This window comes from Entelurus aequoreus, linkage group LG20, assembly GCF_033978785.1.
Source record: "Entelurus aequoreus isolate RoL-2023_Sb linkage group LG20, RoL_Eaeq_v1.1, whole genome shotgun sequence".
In the NCBI taxonomy this organism is placed as follows: domain Eukaryota; kingdom Metazoa; phylum Chordata; class Actinopteri; order Syngnathiformes; family Syngnathidae; genus Entelurus; species Entelurus aequoreus.
In genome coordinates, this window is record NC_084750.1 from 25,749,711 (window position 1) to 25,771,092 (window position 21,382).

General features: G+C 42.0%; 3 protein-coding genes across 6 annotated transcripts; 1 reads left to right on the forward strand and 2 right to left on the reverse strand.

Annotated features, from left to right (window-relative positions):
* Positions 1-152: 152 nt before the first annotated feature.
* On the reverse strand, positions 153-9,465 carry siglec15l (sialic acid binding Ig-like lectin 15, like). 2 transcript variants are annotated; one of them, XM_062028864.1, is made up of 8 exons: positions 9,407-9,465; positions 5,984-6,358; positions 5,559-5,900; positions 4,920-5,009; positions 4,307-4,396; positions 478-501; positions 377-410; positions 153-274 (listed from the first exon to the last, which is right to left on the reverse strand). In XM_062028864.1, exons 1-7 carry the CDS (start codon positions 9,447-9,449, stop codon positions 394-396), a joined length of 981 nt encoding a protein of 326 aa, XP_061884848.1. In that variant the 5' UTR covers positions 9,450-9,465; the 3' UTR covers positions 153-274; positions 377-393. The 2 variants fall into 2 exon arrangements, with proteins under 2 accessions (XP_061884848.1, XP_061884849.1); XM_062028865.1 differs by lacking the exon at positions 478-501.
* Positions 9,466-12,944: 3,479 nt separating this feature from the next.
* On the forward strand, positions 12,945-14,031 carry si:dkey-11p23.7 (V-set and Ig domain-containing protein). The gene is made up of 3 exons (XM_062028866.1): positions 12,945-13,023; positions 13,141-13,515; positions 13,586-14,031. Exons 1-3 carry the CDS (start codon positions 12,978-12,980, stop codon positions 13,987-13,989), a joined length of 825 nt encoding a protein of 274 aa, XP_061884850.1. The 5' UTR covers positions 12,945-12,977; the 3' UTR covers positions 13,990-14,031.
* A 171-nt stretch (positions 14,032-14,202) lies between these two features.
* LOC133635639 (IgGFc-binding protein) lies at positions 14,203-18,572 on the reverse strand. 3 transcript variants are annotated; one of them, XM_062028869.1, is made up of 6 exons: positions 18,540-18,572; positions 17,827-17,904; positions 16,745-16,789; positions 15,954-16,006; positions 14,735-15,865; positions 14,203-14,671 (listed from the first exon to the last, which is right to left on the reverse strand). In XM_062028869.1, the coding sequence occupies exons 4-6, from the start codon at positions 16,003-16,005 to the stop codon at positions 14,256-14,258; spliced, it is 1,599 nt and encodes a 532-aa protein (XP_061884853.1). In that variant the 5' UTR covers position 16,006; positions 16,745-16,789; positions 17,827-17,904; positions 18,540-18,572; the 3' UTR covers positions 14,203-14,255. The 3 variants fall into 3 exon arrangements, with proteins under 3 accessions (XP_061884853.1, XP_061884854.1, XP_061884852.1); XM_062028870.1 differs by lacking the exons at positions 17,827-17,904; positions 18,540-18,572 and adding an exon at positions 17,051-17,211 and having other exon boundaries at positions 14,203-14,668; XM_062028868.1 differs by lacking the exons at positions 17,827-17,904; positions 18,540-18,572 and adding an exon at positions 17,051-17,211.
* Between the last annotated feature and the right edge of the window lie 2,810 nt (positions 18,573-21,382).

Consider the following 21,382-nt stretch of genomic DNA (forward strand, 5'->3'; position numbering starts at 1 on the left):
TGATAACCTCAAACAATTGACCAATGGGTGAAATGCCACTTTGCCATTCAGGGTAATAGAAGGCAATGCATTGCATATTGAAAATAAATCATAACTTTGTTATTTGTCAATCCATTTTACTTTATTGACAACATATATATGTGCTATTAATACACATTTATTTTTTTGGGGAAAAGCAACAGTTTTTAATCTATGAAAGATTGTCCTGCTTTTGTCTCGCTTTCAGTCTGATTGACAGGTGAACACCTGGGGTAGGCTCCAGCTCATCTGTGACCTTGACAGGAAAAGCAGTAGAAAAAGATAAAAAAAGGATCGTCCACGAATCATTAGTCAGCTTTATTTGATAACCGGAAGCTTGTAGATTAGAACGACCCACCTCTGCGGCGTTTCCTGTCATGGCGGCAATGTCTCTGAAAATACAAAAGTTATGCTTTTAATCATTCTGCGACTAGGCTTGTGGACTACTTGTGGACTCACCTTGTGGGCGCGTGACACGCTCAACTGCAACAATAAACACATACAGACACCTTTGTTTTATATCACGCTGGATAGCTCTTCTTCTTCTTCTTCTTCATTTTATGGTGGGTCTCAACCAACGTTAGAGGTGCATACCGCTACCTACTGTACTGGAGTGTGTATCCTCAGGATGAGTACTTAGGTTACAGACTATGTTCGTATATACACATCAAATATGTATTTACACAACACCACACATAAAAAAAGAGGAGAGAAAAAAAAAAAACCATATATATTAGGGGTGTGGGAAAAAATCGATTCGAATTCAAATCGCGATTCTCACGTTGTGCGATTCAGTATCGATTCTCATTTTTCAAAAATAGATTTTTATTTTTTTATTTTATTTTTTATTTTTTTATTTTTATTTTATTTATTTTTATTTTTTTATTTTTTTTAAATTAATCAATCCAAAAAACAATACACAGCAATACCATAACAATGCAATCCAATTCCAAAACCAAACCCGACCCAGCAACACTCAGAACTGCAATAAACAGAGCAATTGAGAGGAGACACAAACACAACACAGAACAAACCAAAAGTAGTGAAACAAAAATGAATATTATCAACAACAGTATCAATATTAGTTACAATTTCAACATAGCAGTGATTAAAAATCCCTCATTCACATTATCATTAAACATTTATAAAAAAGAAAAAAAAACAACAATAGTGTCACAGTGGCTTACACTTGCATCACATCTCATAAGCTTGACAACACACTGTGTCCAATATTTTCACAAAAATAAAATAAGTCAAATTTTTGGTTCATTTAATAGTTAAAACAAATTTACATTATTGCAATCAGTTGATAAAACATTGTCCTTTACAATTATAAAAGCTTTTTACAAAAATCTACTACTCTGCTTGCATGTCAGCAGACTGGGGTAGATCCTGCTGAAATCCTATGTATTGAATGAATAGAGAATCCTTTTGAATCGGGAAACTATCGTTTTTGAATCGAGAATCGCGTTGAATCAAAAAAATCGATTTATAATCGAATCGTGACCCCAAGAATCGATATTGAATCGACTCGTGGGACACCCAAAGATTCGCAGCCCTAATATATATATATATATATATATATATATATATATATATATATATATATATATATATATATATATATATATATATATATATATATATATATAAACTACACTTTAATTTTTAAACCTGTGATCTTAAGATATCCCATCAGAGCCTTGCTACATTCTTTCCCTAGAATTGCCTTTAAACTGCATCCCCTACCTATAGACTGTACAATGTGTCCCTTAGTGCCTTCCTCTGCAACCTGTACTTCCTACACTCTATCAGCACATGCTGCACATTTTCCACCACCCCACATACCTCACATTTATCTGTTGCCACTTTGCCTAAAAAGTATAATGTTGCCCTGAGTCCAGTGTGTCCTAACCTAAGTCGAGTATATACCACCTCCTCTCTCCTATACTTTCCTCTATATTCTTCCCCTTTAATAGATTGTTGGATGTTGTATAAGTGTCTGCCTTTCCTCCCAGAATCCCACAGTTTTTGCCGGGATTCCGTAATTGCTGTATTAATTAGTGATTTTGCCTCCCCTCTTCCAACTGGGATTTTAATTAATTGATTTATTGTCCGCCATTTTGAGTACTCTCTTGTCTATGTCATCTGCTCTTTCGTTGCCCCATATTCCATGTGCGCCGGGATCCAACATAGTTCTACCACAAGACCAGTCCTTTGAATTCTAAAAAGTAATACATGCACATCTAACAACAAATCGTCTCTACAAGTCTGTTTTGCAGTTAGACTTTCCATAGCTGCAGCAGAGTCTGAGCAAATGACTGCTCTCAGCGGTTTTATTTCCTCTACCCGTTGTAGTGCTAGTATGATAGCCATCATTTCCGCTGTGAAAACTGACAGCTTATTAGCGATTCTTTTACAGATTGACACCTCAACTTCTGGAATATACAGTCGTGGTCAAAAGTTTACATACACTTGTTAAGAACATGATGTCATGGCTGTCTTGAGTTTCCAATAAATTCTCCAACTCTTATTTTTTTGTGATAGAGTGATTGGAGCACATACTTGTTGGTCACAAAAAACATTCATGAAGTTTGGTTCTTTTATGAATTTATTATGGGTCTACTGAAAATGTGACCAAATCTGCTGGGTCAAAAGTATACATACAGCAATGTTAATATTTGGTTACATGTCCCTTGGCGAGTTTCACTGCAATAAGGCGCTTTTGGTAGCCATCCACAAGCTTCTGCTTGAATTTTTGACCAAACATGCCCTGATCAGTGCCCTATAAAGGCCCAACAAAGACTGTTTATCTGCTCCCCAGTTGTAGCTTGAGACTGACCTCATGAGATTCAGTACCTTCTTGCACTTTGTCTCAATTTTATTGACATGTGTCTTCCAGAGACATCTTTCATCAAACCACAGTCCAAGATATTTAAATTCTTTAACTCTCTTATTGTTTTGTCCATATATTATCCGGTTGACGTCACAGACCTTGCGTTTCTTTGTAATAATCATGAAGCATGTCTAGCATACAGACATTTTAAAACCCCACTTATATGACCAGTCTTTCACTTTATCAATTGAATCCTATATAGATCTGACAATTTGTCTGACATTTCTCCCTCGTTTCATCATCTGCATATAGTGATAATCCAATATCTCTATCATATCATTATATTAGACAGTATTGGACTAATTGAGCTACCTTGTGGGATTCCATTTGAAATGGCATTTATTTTATTTATTTTTTGTCATAAAAAAATACCATTATGTGTGCTTACGGACTGTATTCCTGCAGACTGTATTGATCTATACTGATATATAATATAGGAACCAGAAATATTAATAACAAAAAGAAACAATCATTGGTACTTTAACTTTAACTTTAAACAACCCTTTTGTGTGAATGAGTGTAAATGGGGGAGGGAGGTTTTTTGGGTTGGTGCACTAATTGTAAGTGTGTGTTTTTTATGTTGATCTAATAAAAATAAAAAATATTATTGTTTTTTTTTTTAATTTCTTGTGCGGCCTGGTACCAATCGATCCACGGATCGGTACCGGGCCTTTCCACATCCCCACACATTACCGGCTTCTCACGGGTTTCTACACAGTGAGCTTGAAATGGTCCCCATCCGGCCTGAGCAAAGCACCATGCGCTGGACAGCTCGATAGATAGGTAGAGAGATAAGGAAACAAGGGTGTGGAGATGTCCCCATTCTCTATAGAAGAGATCAGAATTTGTATTTTTATATACAACTGTAACATAGAAATATTTGTCAATATAATTAATAATAATAATTAATTGAAACTTTTATTAGTAGATTGCACAGTACAGTACATATTCCGTTCAATTGACCACTAAATGGTAACACCCGAATAAGTTTTTCAACTCGTTTAAGTCGGGGTCCACGTAAATCAATTCATGGTAATTATGCTCCAGGCAAAATGTTTTCTTCATAAATGTCAATTTATGAAAGTAAGGCTTACATTTTCTAATTGACTTAATGGTTTACAATTATCAATCAAATCTTGGAAAATAATTAAGAGTACGAAAGCGCTTAAATTGATATTTTTGTTTAAAACATTTAAAGTGATTTAGGTAGCCCTTTTTGTCTTTTTTTAAATTATTTTATATTTAATAATGTATCTGTATTTGCTTTTGTTTTCTTTCCTTGTTGAAAGTGCCTTGACTGTTGAGTGAATTTTAAATGTACGTTTGTTGTTCAATAAAAAAAAAAAGTAAAATATACAAATAAAAAAAAGGTAGAGAGATAAGGCCACTTACCGGAAACAGGAAGCACAACAGTGGAGTAAACTGCCTGAATGTCAACAGCGCCCTCAGCTGGAGTATGTGTGCAGTGCAGTGGACTCTCCTCTATTTGACACACAAACACACCCACGTGAGTTTTTGATTGATTGATTGATTGAAACTTTTATTAGTAGATTGCACAGTACAGTACATATTCCGTTCAATTGACCACTAAATGGTAACACCCGAATAAGTTTTTCAACTTGTTTAAGTCGGGGTCCACGTAAATCAATTCATGGTAATTATGCTCCAGGCAAAATGTTTTCTTCATAAATGTCGATTTATGAAAGTAAGGCCTAGATTTTCTAATTGACTTAATGGTTTACAATTATCAATCAAATCTTGGAAAATAATTAAGAGTACAAAAGCGCTTAAATTGATATTTTTGTTTAAAACATTTAAAGTGATTTAGGTAGCCCTTTTTGTCTTTTTTTATTATTTTATATTTAATACTATATCTGTATTTGCTTTTGTTTTCTTTCCTTGGTGAAAGTGCCTTGACTGTTGAGTGAATTTTAAATGTATGTTTGTTGTTCAATAAAAAATAAAAAAAAATGAAAAAAAAGGTAGAGAGAAAAAGGCCACTTACCGGAAACAGGAAGCACAACAGTGGAGTAAACTGCCTGAAAGTCAACAGCGCCCTCAGCTGGACTATGTGTGCAGTGCAGTGAACGCTCCTCTATTTGACACACAAACACACCCACGTGAGTTTTTGATTGATTGATTGAAACTTTTATTAGTAGATTGTACAGTACAGTACATATTCCGTTCAATTGACCACTAAATGGTAACACCCGAATAAGTTTTTCAACTTGTTTAAGTCGGGGTCCACATAAATCAATTCATGGTGGTAAGTGAGTGTTGCCGGAGTCTACGCAACAAGTTTTCATATTATTATTCATATTCAATAAAATATGAGTATTCATATTCAATTATGAAAGTAAGTGGATGAGTGTGCGAAGACATGGAAGCTTCTAGAACCCCCGTGGACCACCATCGGGTGCACTGGGAGTGTGCCAGGATAGAGAGAGAGAGAGAGAGAGAGAGAGAGAGAGAGAGAGAGAGAGAGAGAGAGAGAGAGAGAGAATGGCCACGCCCATTCATGTGAGAGTAATATGCAAATGAGAACAGAAGGGGCGTGTTTCGATGAAGGAAACAAGCGAGTTGAGTGGTCAAGTCACAGCCCGGTCACGCCCCCTGATAATGTCATACTTAGGGAGCCGCTCACCTCTGCGCCTCAGCAGGTGCACGACGCCCCCTGTGGCCAGCAGCAGAAGCACAGCGCCGCCGCCCGCTATCAGTGCGACGGTCAGAGCGTTTGAGGGGGGCTGCAGGGTCCGCTCAGCCCGACCCAATCGACTCGTCGCCGTGCACGTGACCCGGTCCCCCACCTCGTAAGGGACCCAGCTGGTCAGCCGGTACCCTTCCTTTTTCTCCTTCTCAGCTAATATGGGACCCCTGGAGGTGGACAGCCAGGTGATGTTGGGCAGGGGGTTGCCCGCTGTGACACACTGCAGCCTCTGGGGGGCGCTGTCATTGACCAATGACAAGCTGAGGATTTCCGGCTTCTCTGCCGGGAGAGCAAGGAAAGAAGGAAGATGCACATGTGCTGACTCTCTGAAACTTCTCCATCATGTTCATTTCAATCTTTACCTACGACCTTTAGCACCATCGTCTTCTCCATCTCGTTCTTGTTGTCCAGTTTTATACGGCACGAGTACTCGCCTTCGTCGTTCGGCTGGACCCTTTCGATAAGAAGCAACAGCACCCCTTGTCGCGGGTCGCCATGCAGTGAGTACCTTGACCATGAGCAGGCCCTGAGGTTCACTGAGGAGATGTTTTGGATGGAGCACGCAAAGAAAGGCTTTCCGGATTGTTTGGAGTCTTTGGACCACTCGACCATGATGTTGCCGGCATAGTGATCCTGCTTGGGATGAGTGAAGGAGCATGTGAGGACGACGTCTTGTCCTCTTATCGCCTCAGTCTCCTTGGAAGCGTTCATGCTCCACGTGGACACTGAGACACCGCCTGCACAAGTCAAAAGGGTCAGGGTATCCATCCATCCATCCATTTTCTACCGCTTGTCCCGTTTAGGGTCGCGGGGGTGCTGGAGCCTATCTCAGCTGCATTCGGGCGGAAGGCGGGGTACACCCTGGACAAGTTGCCATCTCATCACAGGGCCAACACAGATAGACAGACAACATTCACACTCACATTCACACAATAGGGCCAATTTAGTGTTGCCAATCAACAATCAGGGTTAGGGTAGCATAGACCAGTGGTCCCGGGCCGCACAAGAAATAGAAAAATAATATACACTACCGTTCAAAAGTTGGGGGTCACATTGAAATGTCCTTATTTTTGAAGGAAAAGCACTGTACTTTTCAATGAAGATAACTTTAAACTAGTCTTAACTTTAAAGAAATACACTCTATACATTGCTAATGTGGTAAATGACTATTCTAGCTGCAAATGTCTGGTTTTTGGTGCAATATCTACATAGGTGTATAGAGGCCCATTTCCAGCAACTATCCCTCCAGTGTTCTAATGGTACAATGTGTTTGCTCATTGGCTCAGAAGGCTAATTGATGATTAGAAAACCCTTGTGCAATCATGTTCACACATCTGAAAACAGTTTAGCTCATTACAGAAGCTACAAAACTGACCTTCCTTTGAGCAGATTGAATTTCTGGAGCATCACATTTGTGGGGTCAATTAAACGCTCAAAATGGCCAGAAAAAGAGAACTTTCATCTGAAACTCGACAGTCTATTCTTGTTCTTAGAAATGAAGGCTATTCCACGAAATTGTTTGGGTGACCCCAAACTTTTGAACGGTAGTGTATATATTTTTTTAAATTAAATGAACATAAAAAACACAAGATACACTCACAATTAGTGCACCAACCCAAAAAACCTCCCTCCCCCATTTACCCTCATTCACACTCATTTGCCCAAAAGGGTTCTTTCTTTCTGATATTAATATTTCTGGTTCCTACATTATATATCAATATAGATCAATAAAGTCTGCAGGGATACAGTCCGTAAGCACACATGATTGTATTTTTTTATGGAAAAAAAAAAAATTAAATACCCCCCCACAGTTTAATGTATTGTGGATGTAACAGCATATCACACTGTGGCTGTAACAGTTTAGTGCATTGTGGATGTAACAGTCTAATGCACAGTGGATGTAACAGTCTAATGCACTGTGGATGTAACAGTCTAATGCACCTTGGATGTAACATTCTAATGCACATAGGATGTAACAGTCTAATGCACTTAGGATGTAACAGTATAATGCACCATAGATGTAACCGTCTAATGGGCTGCGGGTGTAACAGTCTAATGCACAGTGGATGTAACTGTCTAATGCACCTTGGATGTGACATTCTAATGCACCTTGGATGTAACAGTCTCATGCACCATGGATGTAACAGTCTAATGCACTGTGGATGTAACCGTCTAATGCACCTTGGATGTAACATTCTAATGCACTTAGGATGTCACAGTCTAATGCACTTTGGATGTAACATTCTAATGCACTTAGGATGTCACAGTCTAATGCACCATAGATGTAACCATCTAATGGGGTGTGGGTGTAACAGTCTAATCCACAGTGGATGTAGCAGTCTAATGCACCTTGGATGTAACATTCTAATGCACTTTGGATGTAACAGTCTAATGCACCATGGATGTAACAGTCTAATGCACTGTGGATGTTACAGTCTAATGCACCTTGGATGTAACAGTCTAATGCACTTAGGATGTAACAGTATAATGCACCATAGATGTAACCGTCTAATGGGCTGCGGGTGTAACAGTCTAATGCACAGTGGATGTAACTGTCTAATGCACCTTGGATGTAACATTCTAATGCACCTTGGATGTAACAGTCTCATGCACCATGGATGTAACAGTCTAATGCAATGTGGATGTAACAGTCTAATGCACCTTGGATGTAACATTCTAATGCACTTAGGATGTCACAGTCTAATGCACCTTGGATGTAACATTCTAATGCACTTAAGATGTCACAGTCTAATGCACCATAGATGTAACCATCTAATGGGCTGCGGGTGTAACAGTCTAATGCACAGTGGATGTAACAGTCTAATGCACCTTGGATGTAACATTCTAATGCACCTTGGATGTAACAGTCTAATGCACTGTGAATGTAACATTCTAATGCACCATGGATGTAACAGTCTAATGCACCATGGATGTAACAGTCTAATGCACCTTGGATATACTAGTCTAATGCAGTGTGCGTGTACCAGTCTAATGCACCTTGGATGTAACAGTCTAATGCACCTTGAATGTAACAGTCTAATGCACCGTGGATGTAACAGTCTAATGCACTGCAGGTGTAACAGTCTAATGCCCTGCAGGTGTAACAATCTAATGCACCATGGATGTAACAGTCTAATGCACTGTGAATGTAACAGTCTATTACACTGTGGATGTAACAGTCTAATGCACTGTGGATGTAACAGTCTAATGCACTGTAGATGTAAGAGTCTAATGCACTGTGGATGTAACAATCCAATGGACGGTGGATGTAACATTTTTTTGCACTATGGATGTAACAGTATATTGCACTGAGCATGTAACAGTCTAATACACGGTGGATGTAACAGTCTGATCCCCTGTGGATGTAACTTGTTAATAAATAGATTATTTAGTTCATTAATTAATTCTTGTTGAAATAAGTTACAGGTTGGAAAGCTCATTCTGGTTGCACGGGGATAGCCTGACCTAGGGGTCGGCAACCCAAAATCTTGAAAGAGCCATATTGGACCAATAATACAAAAAAAAACATCCATCTGGAGCCGCAAAAGAGAAAGTCGTACATGTAAACAAACTACGGTGAGTTCAAGGACCACTGAAAGTAGTAGAACAAAACGGTGATCGCCAAATTCTCTCATCAGTGAAGCATCCATCCATCCATCCATTTTCTACCGCTTGTCCCGCATGTGTAATGTAATGTTAAACATATGTTGGACGCATACAGCATACATGTGCGCCCTTTCAATCAGGACCACCTTCGGGGTCAGTGGACCAGAAGCGGAACTCACCTGGGATGAGTGTGCTCAGAACCACAAGGAAACCCACGATCATGTTGATCCAAGTCTCACTGCATCAATGCAAAACATGACATGAGTTATTCAGGAAGGAAATGAGTGTTTTATGGAAGTCACACCCACACACTAGTTCCTATAAAACATGAACAGGAGTGCAACATTATATGCTCCTACCAAAGCAGCTGCAAGCATTATTTAGCATTTACCTTCTTCTTTTCACGGACATAATAATAGCAATACTTTCAATCCGATCCCTACTTGTATTTGTATTTATTTATATTCTATTGATTACTGCGAGCAAAAACGACTTTTGGTCTGTCAGAGAGACTTCTTTCAGCGGGGATGTTCACATGACACTTTTACCAATACAAAGTAAGCACTAGTGATGTTTTACTCCATTTTGCCAATCAAACGGAGCCTGGCAGTCACATAAACCGCTGCCAAAGTACACATGGTAAAAAGTGACATGACATCATCACACCTCTTCAATATTTACTTAAAAACTATGAAAAGAACATTTATATCATGTGCTGTCATCTGTGTCAGTAGAAATTTTCACTTTTAAGCCTACAAGAATTCCACGTTCAACTACAGAAAATTTGTTAGAAATTGGATTAATTAAATTAATCAAATTAGATCTAAATTAGATTTTCTTTTTATGTTTTAGCTGCGCTAATGCTAACAATAGCCATGTTATAATGTCATAAGCTGGCACGTGCACACGTAGGGCCTTATGGGTGCTTGAGCCCCTGCCCTTTTTTGCCTCGTCTTAAAAAATGCCCTCTGCCTGTGTGTGTGTTTTTTTTTTTTTTTCTTTAAACAACATTAATAAATTCCTGTCAGGGATGTAAAAAAATAAACAAACAAAAAAACTGTGGTACAAAAACTCCACGTTTTCTTGTAATACCGGGTTTTTTGAGCCTGCCGCTTCCGCCAGACAGATGGAGAGAGGGCGAGTGAGTGAGTAAGTGAGAGGAGAGAGAGGCAACTGCGCCCCTGAGACGTGACAGTGGAGCAACTTGAACCTGTGAGTTATGGTCTAGTCGCCGTCCACTTATTCAGCATCTAATATGGGTAATATTTCAGAAAAACGCTGTATTATTCTATTATTCAATGTGTCAGCTTCTGTTTTTGCCTGACGTCGGAGCACGGCGCATCGATTGAGCACGGCACATCAATTCCGCACAGAGCAGAGCGGATCGTGCGGGACAGGAAGTAGTGTACAAAATACAAAATAAAACACCGGGTTAATTTTCAAAATAAAATGCACTGTGTTTACGGCGGATCACATTTCTCTCACATTTCTCTCTGCCACAGTAGAGAGGTCTTTTTCTAAACTGAAGCTGGTCAAAAACTCACTCAGAGGCCTATGCACAGAAGAGAGGCTGTCTGATCTCCTTCTCCTCTCCATTGAAAAAGACGTGGTCATAAATCACAATGATGTGATCAACATCTACAGGGACATGGCCCCCAGAAGGTTGCTGCTTTAAGGCCCCCAGAAGGTTTGGCTACTGATTGTGCACTGATTTCATAGCATTTCATGGAAGCCCTGAATTTACATTGAGGAGCATATTTGGGTATGGGTGGCCTCCATCCTACAGCCCTCTACTGGCCCCTGGTCCATATTTTTGGCCCTGTATTGCGTTTCAGTTGTTTAGTCTGAGCATTAAGTGAGAAAGACCATAAGTTACAACTTGCTGGTGTTTTCATCAAGTTAAGGGAAGAAGGACAGATTTTCACATTGAAGTTTTTTCCATTTGGGTATTTATTTTTGTATTTTTTTTCAAAGTTCATGTTGCAATGTTCAATATTAAAGTGCTTATCTTTAACAATAAATAGCCTAATAATAAACCAGTGTTTTGTTGCTTTTCATGTCTTCCAAGCCTATGATAATGTGAATGAACTCACTATGACAATAATTTGTTGACACAAAAGAAATGGCAATCACTTTTACCTACAAAGGACACACAGCTAAGTAGTTAGTTTCCTATTAGCAAATTAAATTTTACATTAATTTCCATATTGTGTAAAGGACCAAAAAAAAATGTCCTGCCCTTTTCTGACTTTGAGCCTCTGCCCCTCTATAATCATGTGCACGTCCCTGGTCATAAGTGACCGTAAAATGTGCATCTCTTGTAGTACATACTGTAGTAGTGTGTCTCTCTATCTCTCTCTTACACGCGCGCGCACAAACACACACACACACACACACACACACACACACACACACACTACAGTTGTATTGTAAGTACCAGCTACTAAATAAACCAAAAGTTATTTACAATTGTAGTTACTCTGTACTCGAGTAGTTTTTTTCACTGGATACTTATTTACTCTTACACAAATATATATTTGGATGACAACTTTTGACTTTTTATTTGAGTCATATTCCTCTAAAGCAGGGGTGTCCAAAGTGTGGCCCGGGGGCTATTTGCGGCCCGCGGGCGGCACATGCTAAAAATAGTATTTAAACATAAAAATATATTTATTTATATTTATTTACTTATCAAGTGGAGAAAAAGTTGCAATTTTTGACTCTAATAACACAAAGCTGCCATGCAGGCTGTTTTTAATTTAAAGCTGTCATTGCTCAAAAAATAATAATCAATTAAAATCAATGTTGTTATGAATTATTGACCTATTAAAGGCTCCAATTACTTCACATCAAATATTCCACTTTGAAATATTTTTTGGGGTACATAAAACAAACCAAAAAAACATGAACAAATAAAAACCTACAATCGGTGGGTAGATATGAAGTTGGGTTAAAAGTTTTTAAAAAAAACAACACATTTTTGACACTTTAAATTTGGGGCCCTTTTGGATCCCCATTGCTCAACAAATATTAATGAATTAAAATCAATGTTCTGAATTATTGACCTATTTAAGACTGCAATTAAATATTCCACTTAGAATTTTTTTTTGAGGAAAATATTGCATATGTTGTGTTTTTGCCATATATAAAACAGTGTTTTGACAATAAGAGCATAAAACATAAAAAAATAATAAAAATAAGACCTGAAGTTGCTCTCGAGATTTAAGTGTGAATACATTTTTTTAAAACTTATTTTCATTTATTTTTAACATTATTATGACCAAGACCTTGCCCAGCCCCCGTGTCCTAACTTGAGGGGAGCCCTAAATGTAAAAAAATATTGGTTTTTAAAATGAAATATATCAAAATTGGCCCTCGCATGCTTTCATTTTGCAGTGTGCGGCCATTAGTGGAAAAAGGTAAAGAACTCCTGTTCTAAAGTGACGGTACTTTTACTTAAGTACAATTTTGACTACTGTAGCCACCTTTGCCTATCTGTGCCGTGTGACAGTTAGCATACACAAATATGGTGGGGATTAAAATCCCAACATATAACTACTACCGTACTGCATAGTCATTCACCGTGCTGACCGTTGTAGTTTCAAAGTGGACCTCAAGAACCTGGTTCGTCAACACCACTTCCTTTGACCTTTGACTCACGTGTCTTGTGGCGATGTTTCATGCAGACAAAGCTTCCGCAAAAGTCGCAATGGAAAGACACACACACACACGCACACACACTGGTCCGCCATGGAGGTTGTCTTGAGCGTTGCGTTGTTGTTTGCTGCTAGTGAAGGTGAGTTGAACTACCCACCTGCACTGTATCAGTGCTGGTGTGTTTGTTATTGTGTGTTTCTAAAGTGTGTGTATTTATTCATGATAGACCGATAGATTAATGCGTCGATGTACACAGGCTCTAAGGGTAGCGACTGGTCCGTGCGCATGCAGGCGGAGGTGCGGGCCATGGAGGGTTACCCTGCGGTGCTGCCGTGCACCTTCCTCCACCCGCCGCATTCCCAGCATTCCTCTGTGCGGGTGCTGTGGCGGCAGGGTCACGGCGAAGTCGTCTACCGCTGTGCCAGTCTGGCGGGAGCCCCCGCCTGCGAGCCCGGACCGCAGCAGGACCAGCGGTACCGACTCGAGGGCGACCCGCGCGAGCATGATCTGTCGCTGCGCATCAACGGCGCCGCCCTGCAGGACAGCGGCCGCTACTACTGCGGCATAGAGGTGGAGGGTCACGAGGACATAAGCGTTGAGGACAAGATGGGGACCCTTCTGAGAGTGGAGGGTGAGCGGTGAAGACCCGAGGTCCCATTGAAGACGGCACCGTCCTTCACTTTTGTCTATGTTTGCTACAGCTGTTCCCAGCATCGTGTCTCTGTGGGTGGAGGGCGGGGAGCACGTTGGCTACACGGCTCTGTGCCAGGTCCAGGGCTCGCCGCTGCCCGACATCCAGTGGCTAGGGCCGGACCGCCTTCTGGAAGGTTCTACAGCCACAACTCAGAGCGACGCTACCAGCTACCTCACCGTCAGCCAACTGCCAGGCGTGAAACTCGGACAGCAGATCACATGCAGCGCCTCCAACCCGCTTGGCAAAGACAAGGCCATGATGTATCTGCTGTCCCCACGGACCCTGCCAACTGATACCGGGGTACCACCCCTTCTATTGCTGCTTCTGTCCTTGTCTCTAGGGTCGAAGGCCATCCTGCTGGTGGGGCTGGGGGTGTGGCTCATTCAGGCCAGAGCACTGTGGTACAAGTGACCCGCCCCGAACTTGGTACCCACACATTTTGACAAAGTCCAATAAAGATTTTTAATCCTCATTTCATCTCTCTCTGTACACGCACACGTAAAAATCTGCCTGGTCCTGCCAAGGCTCAAAGCATGGGTCCTCAGAATGAGAGTGCTAGGCATCGAGCTAAAAGCCCTACAGTAGCTGTCAACTAAATGTCCAGGACAAGGTCTTAATGTATCAGGTATCACACACACACACACGCATACACATACACATACACACTAGCATGAGATCTACTCCACGGGGAAGAGAACCGGTCCACGGTAGCAAATGGGACGGACTGGTTGGCAACAGTCTTCATCGTTCCAGCTAAAGTCCTGACCCGGTTCTAGACTCACGGTCCCACACTGGCTGCCCTGTGCGCCGCTGGGCTGCGCTCCCTTCCAGCTGGTGACGGTGACTGGCGCCATGTTGAGCCAGTACCACTCTCCAGTCAGCCAGCTACGACGCAAGCCGATCCACGCCCGCCTAAGGTCAACGTCTTGTAACTGCTGGACTTTAGCGTGGACGTAGTTCTGCAGCGGTAGCGTGGACAAGCTGACCAGCTGCAGGTTTTTGCCTCGGCAGTACTTGACGGACTCCTGCCAGCTTACCGCCTCTTGGCCGACTTCTAGAATGTCAGGTGACAGGACGCAGCCTCTGGGATCTGCTGAGGACACAGATGTCCAAATAAAGACACAAGTGGTCTTCCTGTCTTACCTTTTGGACTCACCTGAGGTCTGACTGACGGCAGGCGCCGGATTTCCAAACAGAGCACCGCCCCTCTCTCCCATGTAGTAGACGGCAATTTTATGGGAACTGTGCCAGATGGCGGTATCCGACGTCAACTCAACAACTGTGGAGACGTGATCCGTCCCCTTTAGCTGCTCCCACGCGGCGTTCTCTGCAGCATCTCTGCCAACATGGACTCCGTCAGTGAGGTCCTTGTGGACCACGATCACTGCAGAGTTCTGAATGCTTGGAATGGCGGTGACGACGTAACAGGAAGCAAAGTCAGCCTCCGGGATGAGTGGGAGGAGCATGCCAGGCCGGTGGAGGAGGGCGTTTCCAGTGATCTCCACCAGAGGGGTGTCTGGGTCTAAGTCCTCTATTGTGGACAGTTCTTCTTGGGACAGAAACAGAGAGGTTTGGTTCCGGGAGAGCGCCATGGGGATGAAGAAAGTCTTCCTCTGCTGTGTGGCAGGCGGCAGCGTGGCGTACAGCAAAGAGCAGCTACAATTGTGAATCATGGCACAAGTGTGACTGAACAGCACCGCCGCCGGATGTTGGACCCTCAGGACCGTCCAGGCGTCGTCGACCGTCAGCCAAAACTGAGCGGCGTGATACGGCTCCAGCTCTGACTCTGCGATGACATCACCTTCCAGCATGACTTTGTTTTGTTTGTCCGCGTTGACGACGACAAGCCTGAAGGGGCCTCGCTCCGTCACGTTGACGCTGACTGCGTCGGCCGGATCAGTGGTGCCTTGGATTCTGGGTATCGGCGGGATGAGGTAATCAGTGCCTAGTCTCTCTGTGGGCAGAACCAGAGCGCTCTGGACGCTGTCGGCCTTGAGGCTGAGGGCTTGGACCACGATGACCTTGGTGCTGCTCACCTGGACCACCCTGTTGGACACATGCTTCCGGCGCAGCTCGTCTTGGCGGTAGAAGAAGAAGCGCTGAGTCTCAGCGGCGCTCAGAGTCCGACTCTGGACTTGGCTGGATATGTTAACAGTGACGTGGGTGTCGCGGTACAGAGCAGTCACCTGCACCTGGTTCTGAGGGCCTTCGGGGTAAAAGTAGGCCACATTCTCTGGAAAAACCACCAGGAAATTCAAACCCCTACTGATTTCTGCCTCAGATGATTCTGCAAAGCAATAGTTCAACATGTCACTGTGCGGGTATGAACACGTGATCCTTTAAGATTGACTTTGGCACCGTGGAGCAAGACTCACGTGGCTGTATCGCCCCCAGCAGGAGAAGCAGCAGTACTGCAGGCTCCAACATCCTATGGGAGGAAACAAAGATTCAAGGAACTTTATTGTCAAAGCAGCACCCCAGCATGCACAAGACATTAAAACAATGTTGAGAACTTGTTGAATTAGGTCCTGACGTTGAGCAACTCAAACATAACGTTGAAACATGCTTTTTGACAACAATTAATCAATGTTAATTAAATATCCAAACACAGTGTTACTGTTCAAACTGAGGGAAATGTTACAGTGGCCAAAAATATTAAATATACTTGTTAAAAAAAATCTCTGCCTTGTTTTTAATGAATACTTAGGCCTATCAAGCTGCTGTATTTTGAATGCTGGTCATTGTGGTGGTACATGGAGTTTTTTCAGAGGTGGTACTTTGTTGGAAAAAGTTTGAGGACCACTGGAATGTAATATAAAAATACAGAGTTGAAGACTAAATGAGAGGTGGAATTAGAGTCCTTAGTTGTGTCTCAATATTACATTTGTATCTTAATTAAAAAGACAATTGTAACAATAGCATGCTGCCAACTTTTCAGTTCCAGCAAGCTCCATGAAGCCCTGCTTAGAGGAGTTTGGTGTGGAAGAACGAGAAGTATAACAATTCCCACGTAGACATTGTGACATCTACAAGAAGAGAATAAAACTGTCCCTCTACTTCTTCTAGCCTGACTCCAGCAGCCATCACTTTGAAACCATCTTGTTTCCTTTCAAACTTCTTGTTTATGCCTAAAGAGTAATTTTATCAACTTAAAGCGGCGTCTTACCTTCTAACCAGTCGTCTTCGCCTTCAGCGTCCTTGACTGTTCATGCTACGAACATGGAGGCAAACATTTGTCAGTCAAACACGACGTTTGCATCGCATCATTATCCCACTGATAAACACTTTGACTGTCAAATTATCCACATGCACATCTACACTATACATCTACACTTTATACATCTACACTTTATACATCTACACTTCACACATCTACACTTCACACATCTACACTTTATACAACTACACTTTATACATTTACACTTTATACATCTACACAGCCAGGCGGTGGAGAGAGAATCATCCGTCCTACTTGCGTGTCGACTAGTGATGGGACGAGATTCGCCAAGGCAAGTGTCAAGTAACAGAGGGGGCATTTCCGCGACGGGCTTATGGAGATTTGCCTAATGTAGGGGATGAGCCGTAAATGATGAAGCCTCGTCTGACCACTGACGTGACTGTTCAGGTTTTGCCGGGAGATTCGACAACACATAAACTGCCCATAAAACCATATTAGGCTGGCTTGGACAACACTCTGATTGGTGATCAGAAGCAGATGAGTCTCCTGATCACAAATCCGAGGCAGGTGAGGGTAAAAGCGTTCAGGAGCAGTGATGAAGTCACTGCAAGAAGACACACACAAGAAGTGAAACCAAAATAAACAGGAAATAAACCTAGAACACGGGAAATACACCCCAAAAAAAGATATGACCTTGAGCCACAGGTCATGACAGTATACCTATTTATTTTATGCCACAGACATGGGATCAATTCTCGATGTGCTTATACTGCAAACTTTAAGTTTAATAAAGTAACACATATTTCTTTTATTTTAAACCTGCTGTAATCAATAGCTGATGGAGAGGTTGTGTCAAAAAAATCTAATAAAAATGAGCGGAATCTCCCCTGTGTCTGCAAATTATTGTTACAATAAATAGTCATCTTCCTCTTTAAGCCCACAAGCCATTCTCCAAAGTTGATATAAAAACTTTATACAATCTGCCATGTCATATGATACTATATATGTTGGCAAAATTTAAAACACACAAGTCATTGAATTTTTTTTTTATCATACACATGTTAATTTACCCTGCGATGAGGTGGCGACTTGTCCAGGGTGTACCCCGCCTTCCGCCCGATTGTAGCTGAGATAGGCTCCAGTGCCCCCTGCTACCCCGAAGGGAATAAGCGGTAGAAAATGGATGGATGGATGGATGTTAATTTAACTAACAACACCATTCAAACATTTACTGTGATTCATTGTCATTTCCAAGAGCCATAAAAGACGCAAAAATTCAGTGCATCAAGCATTACGTATGTAGTTAAAGGGGAACTGCACTTTTTTTTTTTTTTTTGTCTATCATCACAATCATTTTGTAAGACAACAACACATTTGTTTTCCTTTGTTTGATGCATTCTAAATCCTACATAAAGGCTAGCAAAAGTCAGCAAACAATGGAGCCAATGGGAGACGCACTATTCCGCCTATAAAGTGCTGTAATAAAACATCCAAATACCTCCATCAAGGTTTTATATACACGCTGTAAGCGTATATGTAATGTAGTAACATTCATAATAACATGTAATATCTACGTATGATGCTCATTTTAAGCATACGGCGGCGTGTTAATTTCACAGACGCATCACGACGTTCACTTTTTCTTCCAACAACAACAACAATTCTAGAAATCATGGCAGACTTGATGAGAGACAGCAACGACTACTTAGGGACAAATGATGATCCAGAAACGTATATTTTTTTTCACATGCATGGGTGTGTTGGGGTTCGGGGTACGGCGCACCTCTCATTGGACTGCGGGACTGCGGGACTGCGGTCTGGAGTGTCGGGGGCGGTCTTCCCGTCTGGTTGCGGGGAGTCTCTGGGCCCCTTGGGCGGGGCGTCCCCCCTTTCTGCCCTTGTGGGGTGTGGTCTCTCGCTGGCTTGGGGGCTGGCTGTCTCCTGCTTCTTCCATGCCTTTTCCTCTGCCGGGCGCGCTGTCTATGGCCTGCTGCTGGCCCTGCTGGGGTTTCTGTCGCTTGCCGGCCTGGCTGCGTGGGGCCGGTGGTTCCTTGTTCCCTGGGTGCCGCACCTGCTGTTTTGACTTGGGCTCTCTGGGTGGCCGTGGCCGTACTTTGGCTCCTGCACATACTGGGAGGCAAATATATTGTCCATACAAATACACTTACAGTATATACTCACATACACACAATTATTCATACATATATACATACACACATGCGCGCACACATAGGTACCCATGCTCTCATATATATACACAATTACAGTACATACCTACAGTCATGCATATAATCACGTTTCATCAAACATATATTAACGTTGTTCCCCTAGGGGAAACTGGATAACACAGCACACTGACAAAGCTTAACCTATTGTTACGCAACGGTAATACGATAGATCTAGTGCTTGTCAGGGGTGTCACCACCTCTAAAGTTACGATACTCCCGTACACTAAAGTAATGTCCGACCATTACCTTATAAAATTCGAAGTTCTGACTCATTGTCAACAAACTAATAATAATAATAATAACTACTATAGCAGCCGCAACATTAATGCTGCCACAACGACGACTCTTACTGACCTACTGCCTTCGGTAATGGCACCATTCCCAAATTATGTGGGCTCTATTGATAACCTCACTAACAACTTTAATGACACCCTGCGCGACACCATTGATATTGTAGCACCGCTAAAGCTAAAAAGGGCCCCTAAAAGGCGTACCCCATGGTTTACAGAAGAAACTAAAGCCCAGAAATTATCATGTAGAAAGCTGGAACGCAAATGGCGTGCGACTAAACTTGAGGTCTTCCATCAAGCATGGTGTGATAGTTTAATAACTTATAAACGCATGCTTACCTCAGCTAAAGCTAAATATTACTCAAATCTCATCCACCTCAACAAAAATGATCCTAAATTTCTGTTTAGTACAGTAGCATCGCTAACCCAACAAGGGACTTCTCCCAGTAGCTCCACCCACTCAGCAGATGACTTTATGAATTTCTTTAATAAAAAAATTGAAGTCATTAGAAAAGAGATTAAAGACAATGCATCTCAGCTACAACTGGGTTCTATTAACACAAATACGACTGTATATACGACGGACACTGCCCTCCAAAATAGTTTCTCTCTCTTTGATGAAATAACATTGGAGGAATTGTCAAAATGTGTAAATGGGACAAAACAAACAACATGTTTACTTGACCCAATTCCTGGGAAACTTATCAAGGAGCTTTTTGTATTATTAGGTCCATCAGTATTAAATATTATAAACTTATCACTTTCCTCTGGCACTGTTCCCCTAGCATTCAAAAAAGCGGTTATTCATCCTCTACTCAAAAGACCTAACCTCGATCCTGATCTCCTGATAAACTACCGGCCGGTGTCCCACCTTCCGTTTATCTCGAAAATCCTCGAAAAAATTGTAGCACAGCAGCTAAATGAACACTTAGCGTCTAACAATCTCTGTGAACCTTTTCAATCCGGTTTCAGGGCAAATCACTCTACGGAGACAGCCCTCGCAAAAATGACTAATGATCTATTGCTAACAATGGATTCTGATGCTTCATCTATGTTGCTGCTTCTTGATCTTAGCGCCGCTTTCGATACTGTTGATCATAATATTTTATTAGAGGATATCAAAACGCGTATTGGGATGACAGACTTAGCCTTGTCTTGGTTTAACTCTTATCTCACTGACAGGATGCAGTGTGTCTCCCATAACAATGTGACCTCGGACTATGTTAAGGTAACGTGCGGAGTTCCCCAGGGTTCGGTTCTTGGCCCTGCACTCTTTAGTATTTACATGCTGCCGCTAGGTGACATCATACGCAAATACGGTGTTAGCTTTCACTGTTATGCTGATGACACCCAACTCTACATGCCCCTAAAGCTGACCAACACGCCGGATTGTAGTCAGCTGGAGGCGTGTCTTAATGAAATTAAACAATGGATGTCCGCTAACTTTTTGCAACTCAACGCTAAGAAAACGGAAATGCTGATTATCGGTCCTGCTCAACACCGACATCTATTTAAAAATACCACCTTAACATTTGACAACCAAACAATTAAACAAGGTGACTCTGTAAAAAATCTGGGTATTATCTTCGACCCAACTCTCTCGTTTGAGTCGCACATTAAAAGTGTTACTAAAACGGCCTTCTTTCATCTCCGTAATATCGCTAAAATTCGTCCCATTTTGTCCACAAGCGATGCTGAGATCATTATCCATGCGTTCGTTACATCTCGTCTCGATTACTGTCTAACCCTGTCCCGGCAAGAAATCTGCGTTCAAAGAACTCCGGCTTATTAGTGATTCCCAGAGCCCAAAAAAAGTCTGCGGGCTATAGAGCGTTTTCTATTCGGGCTCCAATACTATGGAATGCCCTCCCGGTAAAAGTTAGAGATGCTACCTCAGTAGAAGCATTTAAGTCTCATCTTAAAACTCATTTGTATACTCTAGCCTTTAAATAGACTCCCTTTTTAGACCAGTTGATCTGCCGTTTCTTTTCTTTTCTTTTCTACTCTGCTCCAAACCCGGGGTGGACCGCTAGCCTGTTCATCAGATGGGGACATCTCATCGCTGCTGACCCGTCTCCACTCGGGATGGTTCCTGCTGGCCCCACTAT

Bases quoted from the DNA above. Each gene is read 5' to 3' on its own strand.
- si:dkey-11p23.7 (XM_062028866.1), top strand. From the start codon at position 12,978: ATGGAGGTTGTCTTGAGCGTTGCGTTGTTGTTTGCTGCTAGTGAAG. The intron at 13,024-13,140 runs GTGAGTTGAACT...CGATGTACACAG, and splicing joins GTTGTTTGCTGCTAGTGAAG to GCTCTAAGGGTAGCGACTGG. The intron at 13,516-13,585 runs GTGAGCGGTGAA...TGTTTGCTACAG, and splicing joins GACCCTTCTGAGAGTGGAGG to CTGTTCCCAGCATCGTGTCT.
- LOC133635639 (XM_062028869.1), bottom strand. From the start codon at position 16,005: ATGTTGGAGCCTGCAGTACTGCTGCTTCTCCTGCTGGGGGCGATACAG. The intron at 15,866-15,953 runs GTGAGTCTTGCT...ATTGCTTTGCAG, and splicing joins GCTGGGGGCGATACAGCCAC to AATCATCTGAGGCAGAAATC. The intron at 14,672-14,734 runs GTGAGTCCAAAA...CTGTGTCCTCAG, and splicing joins TGCCGTCAGTCAGACCTCAG to CAGATCCCAGAGGCTGCGTC.
- siglec15l (XM_062028864.1), bottom strand. From the start codon at position 9,449: ATGATCGTGGGTTTCCTTGTGGTTCTGAGCACACTCATCCCAG. The intron at 5,901-5,983 runs GTAAAGATTGAA...CTCTCCCGGCAG, and splicing joins GATGGTGCTAAAGGTCGTAG to AGAAGCCGGAAATCCTCAGC. The intron at 502-4,306 runs GTAAGTGGCCTT...TTATTGTTGCAG, and splicing joins TGTTGTGCTTCCTGTTTCCG to TTGAGCGTGTCACGCGCCCA.